Here is a 14,516-nt window from a genome sequence, read left to right as displayed (position 1 = left end):
TCAAACCAAACCAACATAAGCTCGGGAGAGAACCGCTAGAACGTGGCTTCCCAAACCAGGCGGAAGCCGGAAGGTTAGAAGATGGGGCTAGGGTTTTGGAGGAAGCAGTGTGAGATTCTTTCACATGGAGAAGATCTTAAAGTACTTCCTTCCCACTGTTCCAAGAGGTGTGGCTAAGAGGAATCCTAGGATCCCCGAAAGGCTCATCTTGTCCAACGCACCTAGCATTCTGTTTATAGTCCCTACTACGTTAGTGGCTGAGACCAGGAGTCACCACCTACCCAAACAAAGCAGAGTATGCTACCCTTGTCTTAGATTACTGAGAGCCCGGGATTATTTTCCTTGTAGCCCTCCGAAATATTCTGAGCTAGTGTCTTACCCACCTGTCTGGTCATGTATTCATTTTCTCCACCCACCCACCTACCCACCCATCCACCCGTCCATACTTTCTAACCATCTAGTGTGTGACTAGTACCATTTTAATTACACCTTTCTGCATGTTTGGATTTTTTCCCCAAAGCTGACCCCCTCCACCAGTTTCTGGGTTTCCTCTCATTGTGTACCTCAGTCGAGTGAGCTGACTGTGTCAACTTGGCACAAGCTAAAAAGGAAGGAACCTCCTGCGAGAAAATGCCTCTGGCTGAAAGGCATTTTCTTAATAAGTGATTGATGGGGGAGGGGCCAGCCCTCCTGTTGTGAGTGGTGGTCCTGGGTTCTAGAAGAAAGCAGGCTGAAGAAGCCCTGGGGAGCAAGCCAGTAAGCAGCACTCCTCCATGGCCTCTGCATCAGCTCCTGCCTCCAGCTTCCTGCCTCCCTTGAGTTCCTGTCCTGGCTTCCTTTGGTGATGATTAGCAGTGTGGAAGTGTGAGCCGAACAAACCCTGTCCTCCCCAGGCTGCTTTGGCCATGGCATTTCATCACAGCAGTCGCAACCTAAGCCAGGACACAGGGTAAAGAAGCGTGTCACTTGGATTCTAAGGCTCTGACAGGCCGTGAGGTGGGAGGGTGAAGGAGAAGGGCATTTGGTCCGACACTCCCTGCTTTTATTTGGGAAATCGATCAGGTTAGGTGGGGCTCAGTGGCAGTGCAAACGTATTGGGGGATTGGAACTACTAAATCACTCAAAGAGAGGCATTATTTTTAATTCTGTATGCTAAGAAGCCAGGGAAATTTGAAAAGGCTAACACACCTTTGTATGTCCAAATTTATTGTTAAGACCTGGATTTAACCTGCTTAAGGCAAGCCTTAACTATGTTGGGTGAGATAGTTTCCTGCCATGGAATCCTTCATAATGATCTTTAAATCTTGTTATTTTACCCTTATTACTCTACTGTCACCTGCTGGTGAAAATCAGCACTATGTTATTTTCCTTTGTAAAAAGATGCTGGTTTTGTCCAAAGTTCTTAAAATGTTTTAAATTTTCTTCACATGGAGGCTACCATGCTAAGCATATTATTATTACTTTGGTGACCTCAATTTCTTACCATTGTCCCCAAAGCCTCTTTCATCCCGCTCGGTGACAAATGTGAACAAACTCACATTCGTTAATAGCTGAAAAATATTTGGACAGCTGAGATTCAGTGTGTCTTGGACTTTGTGCCAATGAGAAGTAAATGTGTAAAAGGACTTTTGTGTTCGGGGGTCAAGGAGGGACAGGGCGGTATAGGAAGGAGTCAGTCAGAAGACCATGCCAAAGCATGGGTGTGCTGCGTCACCTAGCCTGTGGCTCCCCTACAGCCTTCTCCTACGGAACGTTGGCATCGTGAGGACTTACCCTGCCCTGACTCTCACAGCAGAGACTTGGAGGAGGGATGTGTGCACACAGTCACCCTGAAAGTGTCACTCACCAAAACAGGGTGACAATGTTTGTTTGGCCATCTCACAGATGAGTTAGAGTGAAGGAAAGAATTGTGTTCGGGGCACGCTCCAGTGCAAAGAACATTCAGGAAATGTTAGCATTTCCCTAGAGCTGTTCATTGTCAGCCAGAATCACCTTGAAAGCAGTGTCACATCGAGCCTGAATTAAGAAAAGCTATGACCCCATTTTGCACTTGGAGAAACTAGGACACCAACATTTGCTTTGGTCATAGTTTGAGCACAAGTCAGCAGGCTCCAGGGATTGAGCCTAATCTCCATCCACCCATCCATCCACCCATCCATCCATCCATCCATCCACCCACCCATGCTGCAATCATCCACCCACCTATATATCTATTCATCTATCCAATCATCTATTAATCTATCCCTTTATTACTCTCTCACACACAGACACAGACACAGTCACACACACACACACACACACACACAGAGAGAGGGGGGGGGAACCACTGTCATTCCAGCATCTCAGAGTACTTGATCACACCACAGAAATCTTGGCCTAGCACTGTCACCCATAACTCCCACTAATGTGGTTAAGTCTTCAGAAGGACCTAAGATGATTGCCCTGCCCCTCTGACACATCACATGTGATACTGAGGCAGGTCTCAGTTCTCTCTGTTTCCCTGCACATCTGGAAATCACTAGCATGGGACCCAAGAGGGAGCTGCAACATACAGCCATCAGAACTATAAAGTTTATGGGCCTGAAGCCCAGGTGGCCTGAGAGGCCCCAAGTCCCTCCCTGGTGAGTCCCTGGGGTGTCGTTTGGAGGAGGAAGTGGAAGTTTGATGGTGTAGCAGGCCCCCAGCGCTAAGGGATGCTAGCAGTCTCCCATTCTTTTTCCTGGGCAAGAGGGCAGCGTGGTTCCCTCAGACTTCCTCTTGCTATACCCACACAGGAAGTGCTAAGAGAATACAGGCCCAAGGCACTGGTGTGCCAGTAGCCTGCTGCACAGGCACTTTTAGAGACCACTGGGGACATTTTCCATGCCTGGGTGTGAATTCAAGCCAGGGAAGCATCATTGGCCTCGGGTTGACAAACGGGATATCCTCCAATACACACTGTGAGATATTTATTTGGGACCTGGAAAACATTTTTCATGGAAACACTAATTCCGTGCTTAGATTTCCAGGCCAGAAAAGCTTATTTGACTAAAACAGAGCCCACGGGGCCGTGCTTGATATTCTGACCTGGGTACACATACTCAAGTGTGTGTAAACAGGATTCAGGTGGCCTGCTGATTCTAGAAGCAGTACAACAGAACAATTCTAGAGACTTGAGTAGTTGCAGGCTCAACAGGCAAGGAGCCAATTGTGAGGCAGTTTGCCCAGTTGGAACCCGCACTGTTTTCAAAGGAGCAGTAATTCTCAGACATAGGCACTGTGTTCTGCTCTGGGTGCAGGGCTCTGCCACACACTGCAAGTCTTGGAAGGATCCATTGGAGGGACTGGAGAAATCTACTCCAGAAGTGATGAAACATTAAGTTGAAGTTCATAGATTTGAAATTGTCTCTTGAATTGAAAGCCATTCAGAATCTCAGACTTTCTCTGGAAGTCCAGGGATGATTTGGTTATTGAAGACCTCAAATAGGTTATGCTTCTGTGGGAATTAATTTTTTGCCCAGATACATTTTATAGAATTCTTTGTAACTCCAGGATCTTACAGTTTTATAGTTGAGTAATTGGGCAACTTGCTTGACATAGATGGCACGTATGGCCTGTATGACATATACAACATGTATGATATGTATGACACATATGACAGATGTGACACATGTGACATGTGTGACATGCATGGTATGTAGGACATGTGTGGCATATGTAGCATGTGTGGCATGTATGACATGTATGACAGGTGTGACATGCGTGATATGTACGACATGCATGGCATGTATGACATATTGCTATGAGTGGCATGCGTGACATCTGTGGTGTGTGACATGTGTGACATGGTAAGAGCTTACTGGAGATCTAACAGCCCCATGTGTACTTACCTGCCTTGACTCAGACTATACAGATAGTCTCTCCCGTCTGCAGGAGATTCCATGGCTGTCCATTTCTGCACATCTTTGGGCTGGCAGAGTGAGCCAGGGCAAGGACATGCTGAGAATTAGGGGAGCGTCTGAGTGGTCCGGGGCAGTTGTGTGGAAGATGCCATTCTAGTTTCTTTTCTGTTGCTGAGATACAATACTAGAGCAAAAGCAACTGGAAGTAAAGGGGTTTCTTTGTCTTAGGCTTTCAAGTTATAATCTGCCATGAAGGGACGTCAGGGAAGGATTTCAGATAGGAACTCAGAGGTAGGAGGAATGGTGCTTGCGCTTGCGCTTCTGGGCACAGGCATTCTTACAGCCCAGCACCACAAGACTAGGGAATAGTGGTGCCCATGGTGGACAATTAAAAATCAAGATGAGGCCGGGCGGTGGTGGCGCACTCCTGTAATCCCAGCACTCTGGGAGGCAGAGGCAGGCGGATTTCTGAGTTCGAGGCCAGCCTGGTCTACAGAGTGAGTTCCAGGACAGCCAGGGCTATACAGAGAAACCCTATCTTGAAAAGACCAAATCAAAAAAAAAAAAAAAAAAAAAAAATCAAGACGACTCCCCACAGACAAGCTCACAGGCTGTTCGGATCTGGGCACTCCTTCCGTTGTGAGTCCCAGGTCAAATTGACAGTTAAGCCTAAGTAGGATGATTAGTGAGATGGGAAAGAGCTGAAGAAATGAACAAGATCTGGGTAAAATGGAGCTAAGAACATTTTTGCAGGCCTAAGTATTAGAAACATGAAGGAGACTGAAGAGGAAGCAGAGACTCAGAGAACAAAAACCTGGAGGATGATTTGATTAGAAAAAAAGCAACGGGCCCAAGTTCATTCAATAGAATAAAACCTTGAGTCAGTCCAGAGGTGGTCAGGCAGCAAACTAAAGGGAGCTGGAGCCTGGTTCCCATCAGTCCTAGCGCGTGTCCGATGGAATGCGGCTGGGTTCCCATCAGCCCTAGCGCGTGTCCGGTGGAATGCGGCTGGGTTCCCATCAGCCCTAGCGCATGTCTGATGGAATGAGGCTCAGTTCCCATCAGCCCTAGCGCATGTCCGTTTCAAATGGTGCAGCTTTGGTATTTGCACTTTATCCCAGAAGTCAGCCTGGAGACTGCTTAGGTGGGAAATCTCTGGACATAAGGTAATATAAAGACATTTCTAGCTTACAAGACTAGAAGGGGCAAGCGGTTTGCCCAGGCTGATACCTGCTCCTGTCGACTTCCATTAAGAAGCCTCTGGAATCTGGCCTTTGGGTACCTGTGGGGATTCTACAGGCTCAGCAGATGTACATACAACCAGTGACTGCTTTTTCTTGTCTCTTATTTCTTCCCCAGCTGAGAGTGGCTCTGGTCCAGAGAGTGTTTGGAGTCTGCTGAGTTATCTGTGGTTGGCGCCATACTGGGGCATGCAGAGGAGCAGACATCTTGGTCAGGGGAACATGAGGAGCAGACAGCCCAGGGCTTGGTCAGTTCTGGTTCTGAAGCCAAGATGACAGTATGCATTGCAAAAGTGCTGTTGGGCAGCATATGAAAGCCCTGTTAATCCTGATGGGTGTGTGTGTGTGTGTGTGTTGGGGGTGGATCTTATTCTCTTATTGTGTGTCAAACAAAACAGAAGTTATGGGGCTGGAGAGGTGGCTTAAAGGTTAAGAGCACTTGTTCTTGCAGAGGATGAGGTGGGTGGAGCTTAGATTCCCAGCATCCACTGGTGGCCCACGACCATCCTTAACTCCTGTTCCTGCAGATGTAATACCCTCTTCTGACCTCTGCAGGCACCAGGCACACATGTGGTGCACATACACACATATCGGTAAAACACACACACACACACACAATTAGATAAATAAGCAAAGCACAAACAGTGAGGGGAGATACAAACACTTCTTCATGACAGACCTGGCCTCTATTGCTCATGCCCCATGGCTTTAATGGGAATAGCATGGTTTTAGCCAGCCAGTCAGCTCCCAGAGCAGGCCTGGCGGGAACTTGTGGGAAGCACCTTTCCTGCTCTGCCCCTTTCTGCTCTCTGAGCTTCAGCAGAGCTGCACAGCCCTGCTGCAGCCTCTGTTGCAGCACCAAGTCATTAAAGGCTGCATGGAAGCAAAGAGAGGGGAGCCCCGTGCGTTGCAACTCACAGGCACACTCCTGGGAGACAACATGTTTCTTCTCCGGAAGCATAACAGAGGTCCCCAAGCAAGATGCGCTCTGCCCTTTCTTGGGAGATGATAAAAATTTCCCTTGATCTTCTAAGTGAGTTTCCCCAAGCTTGGGCTCCAGAGAGTATCTCTTTCAGGCTTCTAAGAGCCTGCTCATTGAATCCTTAGGAATTGCCATCACAACCTGTACAAAATCACCTCTGGGAAAGGGAGATTGGGCAAAGGGCTGGCACACTTAATGTCTTCCTTACTTTCCTCACAGGTTTCTTCACAGACCTGAGGGCAGAGCATTCTGTTGGCCCAACTATTCTATCAGCTATTTATCAGCTCAAAATCAAATGGTGAGGATTCAGGTTGTTGGAAACACGCAGGGCAGCACCGAGGAGGACAGCTGAGGCCTCACCTGGAGTGGCACCAGGACGGTGTGGGCTGCTCAGGTAGGTGGTGGGGAACCACAGGCCTGGAAGCACAGTTGGACTGGTCAGAGCATGAGTGTGAATCTGGCTAGTTCTCATCTTTCCATGAGCCAACCTAGCAAGTCTAGAACCAAGGCAAAGCCTTTGTGAAGTCTGAACCTGTCCTGGAGGAGGCATTGGAATAGAAAATAAATAAATAGACAAATGTATAGATAGAATGATCACTCAGTCAATCAATCAAATTTACAGTGGTGGCTAGGTAGTCCAGGCCCTCTAAGCACCCTTGTATTTTATGACTGGCAAAGTAAGTCCCTTATCCATAAGGGTCATATTTCTCAAAAATGATTCCCCCTCAGCTGTGCCACTTGTGGAGAGGTGAAAGCAGTCCTTTCACCAACAGAAATATAGCTTAGCATTTAGCAATTTGCCTAAGCTGCGTAAACACGGAGTTGATGCAAATCATTAACTTTCGGTCCTTTTTAGAAGTGTCCACGTCCACAGGGTTAGCTTTGATTACTCTGGGAGAGAGTCAGCTTCCTTTCACGGCTTCCTGGCCAGTTTCTCTGAAGGGAGGCTTTACAAGGAGAAGGGAGATAGGGGAGCTTGCAAAGAGAAACACAGACCCTTGGAGGAAGAACTCAACGGAGGGAAAGAAAGACCCATGCTTTCTAGTGGGGAAGAAGGGACAGTTAAAGATAAGATTCTAACTTCCTTTAGGGCCACCTGTGGTGGATATTTTTTCTCCTTTTGACTCTGGTTCAGTCATGTGACATGAACTCGAGGCACCTTTATTATTTGTACAAGTCATCAAAAATAACAACGGCTCACTGTAAAGACGTTATGTCCACGTCCTAAGTGTGGCAAGAAGCCACCCCTGGCTGTCTACCCAGTACCCCTGGCCTCCGATTTTGGCATGTAGCAATACAACCCTCGGTCTGTGCACACATTCTCACGTACGACACACAAGTGCAGGACCAGGCTAGAAGCCAGTGTCATACCTCACTTCTTTGGCCGAGCGAACTACCGCAGGCCAGTCTCACGCCAGCCAGGGCCCACGCATACCAGCTTTTTAAATGTTAGCATTGGCCGGCACGGGTTTAGTTATGGCATTTTATATACACGTACCATTAGTGCCTGTACTCATTCTATGCCACCAACCCCCCCACCATTGTTCCCTGCATCCCTCTCTTCTTGGGGTCCCTTTCCTTAATTGTAGCCTCAGATAATCCCCCGATCCTAATGTCACACACATCCCGTTACCCTTTTACCTTCTTGGTTCTCTTGTCTGCCTACCTTCCTCCTTTCAGACTTTTTCTCTCTGAGTCCATGCTCCACTGGTCTCTCTCTCTCTCTCTCTCTCTCTCTCTCTCTCTCTGTCTGTCTCTCCCCCTCCCATACCCCCAATCTAGAGTCCACATACAGGAGAACACACAGAATATTTCTATATTTCTTTTTTTGAGGAGGTTGTGACAAGAATATTTCTTTTGGACTCTGCCTTCCTTTTCTGAAAATGATGATCTACTATCCCCGCCATTTTTCTTGAAAATGTCGTAGCTGCACTTTTTTTTGTGTGTGTGTGTGTGTGTGTGGCTGAGCAGTGGTTTGCCTAATACACGTCACTCATTTTCTTCTGCACTCCACTGGAGCAGTATGTAGGGTAACTATGGTAACTTTACCTGTGTTTCTAATGATAGGCGAGTAAATCTTTATTTCCCTTCCCGTGAACACATCCCATGCCTGTTCTTCTCACCCTCAGATAATACTTACCTTAGATTTCTGTCTTGGAAATGTGTATTGTGTCATTTCTCTACACTCATGCCAAAACTGTGTATTTCATTTTGCAGTATAAATTCTCTCTATCTCTCTATCTCTCTACCTCTCTGTCTCTCTGTCTCTCTCTACCTCTCTGTCTCTCTGGCACTGTCTCTGTCTCTGTCTCTCTGTATGACATTTTTTCTGTTTAAATGGCATGTATTTGATTCCTGATACAGTTGCAGATATTTTTAAGACTATATTTACTGGCCATTTGTAGTTCTAGTGTAGCTTGCCTGGTCATGGTCTTTCTCCAATTTTTTTTTTCTTTAGGAATCATTGTCTTTTAAAGGATTGGGATTTAAGAAAAACTTCCTCCAGACACCTTACAGAAGAAAAACTTTCACAGGTGGCAGACATGTCAGCGAGGAGTTCACTGATAGACGCTGGTCTCCTCCAGTCCCTATCCTCCTGGCCCTGTCCTACATCTTCTCTTCTTTGCCCAGGCAGGGCTGGAGGGCAGATTAATGGCTCTGCCATCTCTATGCCTTGTCACTAGGTGGCGCTCTTTACCCCCTATGGTTTATTTGTATCGTACAAACATTTTTAATGCTAATCAGCAGTGATCACCAAAGTGCTTCTTAAAATGAACCTGACCAGGAAAACAATACTACAAGCAACCACTCCTCTGCTTTATAAATCCGAGAGATCCCAGCTGACTCAACAGCTGAGCCTGCAGATTGTCTCTCTTTGCAGACATCTTTTCTAACTATTGCAGTGGGTGGATCTGGCTCTCTGGGTGGCTCTCTCTGGCGCTGGGTGCTCCTGGAGGCACTGGAACCATCTCGGCTCTCCCATGAAGACAGCCTTATTCCTGTCCTGTGAGCCGTCTCTGTCCCTGTGGCTCTTGGTTTAGCACTCTTACCGATGGCTTGGACATTCATGGGTCAGTGAAAGGACTATAATGTCCAGCCCCCTCTTCCTGGGTGTCCTCCCATGCCTGATCCTTCTTTCACATGCTGAGAGAGCACCTGTCTCTTCTAAATACTTACTTTTGTTGTTAACTGCCTGCTAAGGCAAAGGTTCTCAACCTGTGGGCTGCGACCCCTAGACATTGTATATCTGGTGTCCTGCATGCCACATATTTATATTATGATTCATAACAGTGACACAGTTATTGTTATGAAGTGGCAACAAAAAATACTTTTCTGACTTGGGGGGGGGGATGCCACCACAACATGAGGAACTGTATCAAGTTTCGCAGCCTTAGGAAGGTTGAGAACCACTTGGAGTCTAAGATGTAATGTTCTGTCTGAGCAGAAGCTTTTGACCTCAGTGTAGAACAAAGAGGACTATCGGGCCTCAAACACACACAGTCCCTGTTTCAAACTGAATTCATACTGCAAAGTGAAATACACAGTTGTGTCAGGTGTCCCGAACTGAAGGGATCTTAGCGTGATGAAGTGGGGTATTCACCGACATAGCCCAAGATCCTAGAATGTTTTCTGATGCATAATAGACATTCAAAATATTTCTTAAATAATCAGGCTTTGCTTGGGCATCTCAGTCACTTTGGCTTCTAGAACCTTTCCATTTCAGTCACACATATAACAGGGAAAAATAAGTAACAACTGATATCTCAGTCGGTACTCTAAGGGATGCTCTCTTATCCCTGGCAAACTATTTCAGCTTTTTAGAATTTAAAAGATAGTTATTTATCTACTAAATATTATTTCATGTAGTTGGAGTATAAAGTATCACAGCAACTTATGTCCCTAGCCCATTTTATCATATGATCTCACATTATGTATTATATTTTATAAAGGGACAGAAGATCACTTAAATCATCATTAATGATCAAGCTTGTAGACCATCTTCCTGGAGGTACCACACATGGTAGAGTGGGTAGGTTTCAGTCACCTGACGATGGAACAGGATGTGGGGCCCACAAAGTTCACATTGAAAGCTACAGACTCAAAGTTCAAAGTAAGATTCTCATGAAGATTTTTTATTTATTTATTTATTTATTTTTTAGTGAGTCATTCATAAAAGTAGATAGATGTTTGTCTAGGACAGTGAGTCTCAACCTTCCTAATGCTATGGCCCTTTAAGACAATTCCTCATGTTGGGGTGACCTCGGGCCATAACATTATTCTCATTGCTGCTTTAGAACTGCACTAAAAGCCTGTAATGTCCTAAATTTCAAAAACTTAAAGTATTAATAAATAAAAAATTTTACCTGCAAAAAAAAAAAAGAACTGCATTTTTGCTGCTTTGATGCAATTATATTGATATTGTAATGCAAATATCTCCATTTTTCTGGTGGTCTCAGGCAACCCCTGTGAAAGGGTTATTGGGTTACAACCCTACAGCTGATTCAAGACCAAGAGGTTCACAGGGAGGAGTTTCTTTGGGAATGATGAAACTGTTCTAGACTTTGATCGTAGCGATGGCCATGTAACTGTACGGACCCCACCCCCTGCAGAAGAGCTTTAAGCGTGTAGATTGTACGGGATGTGAAAAGGATCTCAAACGCAACCGTTCCTTTAAATGGACAAATGCATTTGGACATCCACATCTACTTCTTTTCTTGACTGCACAATGCCACATTTGAGAAGTCCTCCCGCCTACCCTGTCTGAACAGCCGTGGTGCCCGCTGCACGGAGGCCTCTCTCTCACTCCAAGGACTTGCCCGGCAGTGTGTGGGTCGCATAGAAGCGGGTGCTGTGTGAGCATGAACAGAGAACACTGGCGGGCCGCGAGGCTGCTGTCCAACGCCCCTGTCCCAAAGCCAGGGGTAACAAAGCTCTGCCAGGTTGGGAGTCACTACTTCAGGTTTTTTTGAGGGGTTTTCAGCCAAATTGGCATCAAGACTTCCAAGCCTACCAGAAGAGCCAAGAAACCAAGCCACGCACTCACTGTGCCGTTACATAAGATGCCCTCTGGGAGAGACAACTACTGATTCAGATACTAGAATGTATTTGACAGAATGGAGGCTCAAAAGCCAAGCACTTGGGATGTAACAGAGGAAAGCTCTGGTTCCAGGGACTCCTGTGAGCCCTGCTTACCCAGCACCCCAGAATACTTCTCTTTTGTTGACAAGTGTCAGTAACTCGTATTACTATTAGTGTAATAGAAATGACAAGAATTGGTTGGGGTGGGGAGCATGTCCAATGTGTTTCAAAACTTTACAAAATCATTTTATGATTTGGAAGTCATAACTTCCAGGAGGCATCTGTGAAATAGAATCATTGACAAGGACATGATAAAGTGTGCGCTATGCCTGGCCTATAGACTGCATGCACAGTGTGCATCCTGACAGTTACGATTAATTACTAAATTAAATAATAACAATGGATTTATTTAAGTTAGAAGTCATATAGAACAGCTCCATGGAGTTGTTGTGACCCAGTAGGCTAATATGTGTGAGTTACAGAAAAATACCCGGTGCGTTGAAAGTGCGACTTCTCCTGTGGAAAATCAAAGGACGGGCAGACAAAGGCTCTGCTAGGGAAGAGGAGGGTCCAGCTGCATAGCAGTGATGACTGAAAACTGGATCAGGCTGAAAAAAGTACGTCCTGGGAACTTCCTCCCAGAAGGAAACCGCGGCAGCAGACAGGAACTACTCAGAGAAACCTTCTGAGATAATAGCGCCCATTGCACAACTCCCCTCCCCTCCCCCATCCCCCTGCCAGATAACTATTTGAACTGACGCAGGTGCTTTTTATCTCGGAGGTGAAGACAGAAGCCTGTGACTGATGAGCGGATACAGGCACTATCTGACCTCCTAAAGGGAGTCTTTTGGTTTTATTCTTAACATCTAAAGACTTCTGGGTGTGGGCCACTTATTACTTAAGAAAACAAAATCCAGATCGCAACAATGGCCAGAGCAAAGACTACTGTTTTTTTTCAATGATCTTTTAGAGAGAGGAATGGTAATGTTTGTACCTATCAGGCACGCTATCTGGCCTTCTCTAGTATAACAATGGTAATTGTGTTTTGAACCTGGAAGACAGAACCTGCTGCCTCCCACCCTGGTGACGGTCTCACACACTCCTGAGCCACTATCTAGAAGGGTAACACCTGGGTACTACATACCCAGATCCCCCAACAGCTGTCCCTCTAAGGGTGTGCCACTCCACTCTCGTGGTATGGAGTGATACATGGCCAATCTACTCACCCATCTCCTGACTCCTGTGGCCCGCAGGCTGGGGTCTGAGGCTGCTGGTGGCAGATGCTGCTGCAAATGGTTTTGAGGTGGCTCTGTGAGTGGTCTCAGCTACTGGGATAGCTAGAGCCTGTGTCAGGGTGACAGGCTGTGTGGTTGTCCCTGGAATAGATGGCTTCTCATAGGCTCTTGTGGTCTCACCTGTGAGAAAACAGAATTGCATTGATGCCCACAAGACAGCCTGTGGGACTTAGAAGACCAGAAGTCAAATAAACGTTCACGGAACACCACTGGCTTTTAGCAGGGGCTTGTACTAGTTGCCATGGAGGGTAGAATCTGTATAAACAGCCTGTACAATTTCAGAGCAATAAGCCAATCAACAAAGATTAAACAACACATTTAGGTTACAGTTCAAAACCATAGCAACATAGAAAAGGCAGAAACCGATTAGTTGCCGGATTACTTTGCCAGGCCCCACGAGCGATGGTTTGTTTTCCTTTCTAACATCTCTTTCTCGTTTCTCCTCATTCTATAACCTTGCTGTCTCAGTTGTAATCGGCCTGTGGATGCACAGAGCATCCAGCACCCCCGCTATGGCTCAGTCTTACAGAGTGCGTGTTGGTTTAAGTTGGTTCCCAAGCAGTCAGCTGACTTCTGGCCTCAGATGTCTTGCCAATAATTGGGATGATGGAACTAACTCAACGGCAAGGACCTTCTAGGCTCTCCTAAAGTATGAAGGCTTAGCTCGTGTCTGGCTGTAATTCTTTTATAGTCTCTCACTGTGTATACTGTGTGCATACTACTTCAGGACATTTCACTTCCCGTCACTCTCTCTCATCATCTCCCTGCCCTGGAGCCCTTTTCCCAACAAGTCCCCTCCAACTTTGATGTCCTGTATTTGACTCCCTGAGTTTGTTTTCAGCTGCTTGCATGAGTATGAGTGAGAGGCTATTTTAAGACTTATTTTAACTCTCAATTATGCATGTGTGTGGGCTTTTGCATTTGAGTGTAGTGTCAGGGACGGCCCCAAGAGGGAGTCAGATCTCATCCTTTAGAGCTGGGTGTTTGTTAGTTTTGCCCTACGCGGGTACTGAGAATTGAACGCAGGCGGTCTGAAAGAGCAGCAAGTTCTTTTAACCACTGAGCCTGAGTGGAAAGTCATTTCCCAGAGTGTGGGGAGCTGATCCAAGGCTCCAGTTGCAAAGCAAGTCTCAATTTGCTGGTGTTCCAGTTGCTCAGAGAGTCTCCCTGAGGTTTAGGGCAAGGGAGGTTTCCTCATGAATGCTGGAGACTATATTGGAGACCTTGGACTAAGGCCAAAGAGAGATCCCCTCATGATTAGCCCCTCCGCCCTGGGTCTATTGCCAGTGGCTACTGGACATCAAGTGGAACATGCCACCTTCTATAACTGGGAGCCTGGTGTCCTGGTGCTGCTGTAAGACACCGCCCTAAACCTGGAAGCTTAAAGCTTAAAGCGACAGGGTTCCATTTTTCTTAGGGTTATGGGCCCAGGATTTCAAAATAAGGATGACTGGGTCAAGTGTAAAGCATCAGAAGCATCGAGCTTTCTCAAGGAAGCCCGAGGGTAGAGTGCATTCCTGCATCAGCCAAGTTCATCGGGATTGGTTTGTGGCTGCGTTTAAGGCTAGCATCCTCAATCCTATTGCAATATGATCTCTTCACAGTATGTGAAAGAATATCTCTCTACTTTCCTTTTATGGCAATGTGTGTGATTATTTTAGGGTCTACCCAGATAATCCAGGAAAATATCCAGTGTCAAGACCCTTAATCATACTAGCTATATGCTACTATCTATATAAGGCCACACTCAGGTTCCCTCCCAGTGATAGGGATGTCAGTATCTTTTGGAGGGGACTTTCTCAGCTCACTGTAGCATCCTGGTTTTAGTCGTTGGATCATTGTGTTTGGGGCTGGTACATTCTAGACATGTGGAAAAGGAGGCTAAGGGGATAGCATCTGATGTGGCACTAGCCATGGCACAGCATCCTAGAAGAGTGTCAGAGCTATAGCCCTGCAGATGACATTTAATGGGGTGTTCAGATCCACTGCCCAGCACTGGAACCCGCTCCCTTCCACACCCTGACACCATCACCTTCTA

The 14,516-nt window shown here is 46.4% G+C and overlaps 1 protein-coding gene across 1 annotated transcript in view; it reads right to left on the bottom strand.

The window, feature by feature from the left end:
- Vit (vitrin) overlaps positions 1 to 14,516 on the bottom strand; it is a 108,276-nt gene that overhangs the window by 24,794 nt on the left and 68,966 nt on the right. Inside the window, exon 8 of the mRNA XM_052186751.1 lies at positions 12,410 to 12,598. Within this exon, the coding sequence (XP_052042711.1) occupies positions 12,410 to 12,598 (189 nt within the window). The remainder of the gene's footprint in view (positions 1 to 12,409; positions 12,599 to 14,516) is intronic.

This window comes from Apodemus sylvaticus, chromosome 6, assembly GCF_947179515.1.
Source record: "Apodemus sylvaticus chromosome 6, mApoSyl1.1, whole genome shotgun sequence".
NCBI lineage: Eukaryota > Metazoa > Chordata > Mammalia > Rodentia > Muridae > Apodemus > Apodemus sylvaticus.
This window is presented reverse-complemented; position numbering and strand designations above follow the sequence as displayed.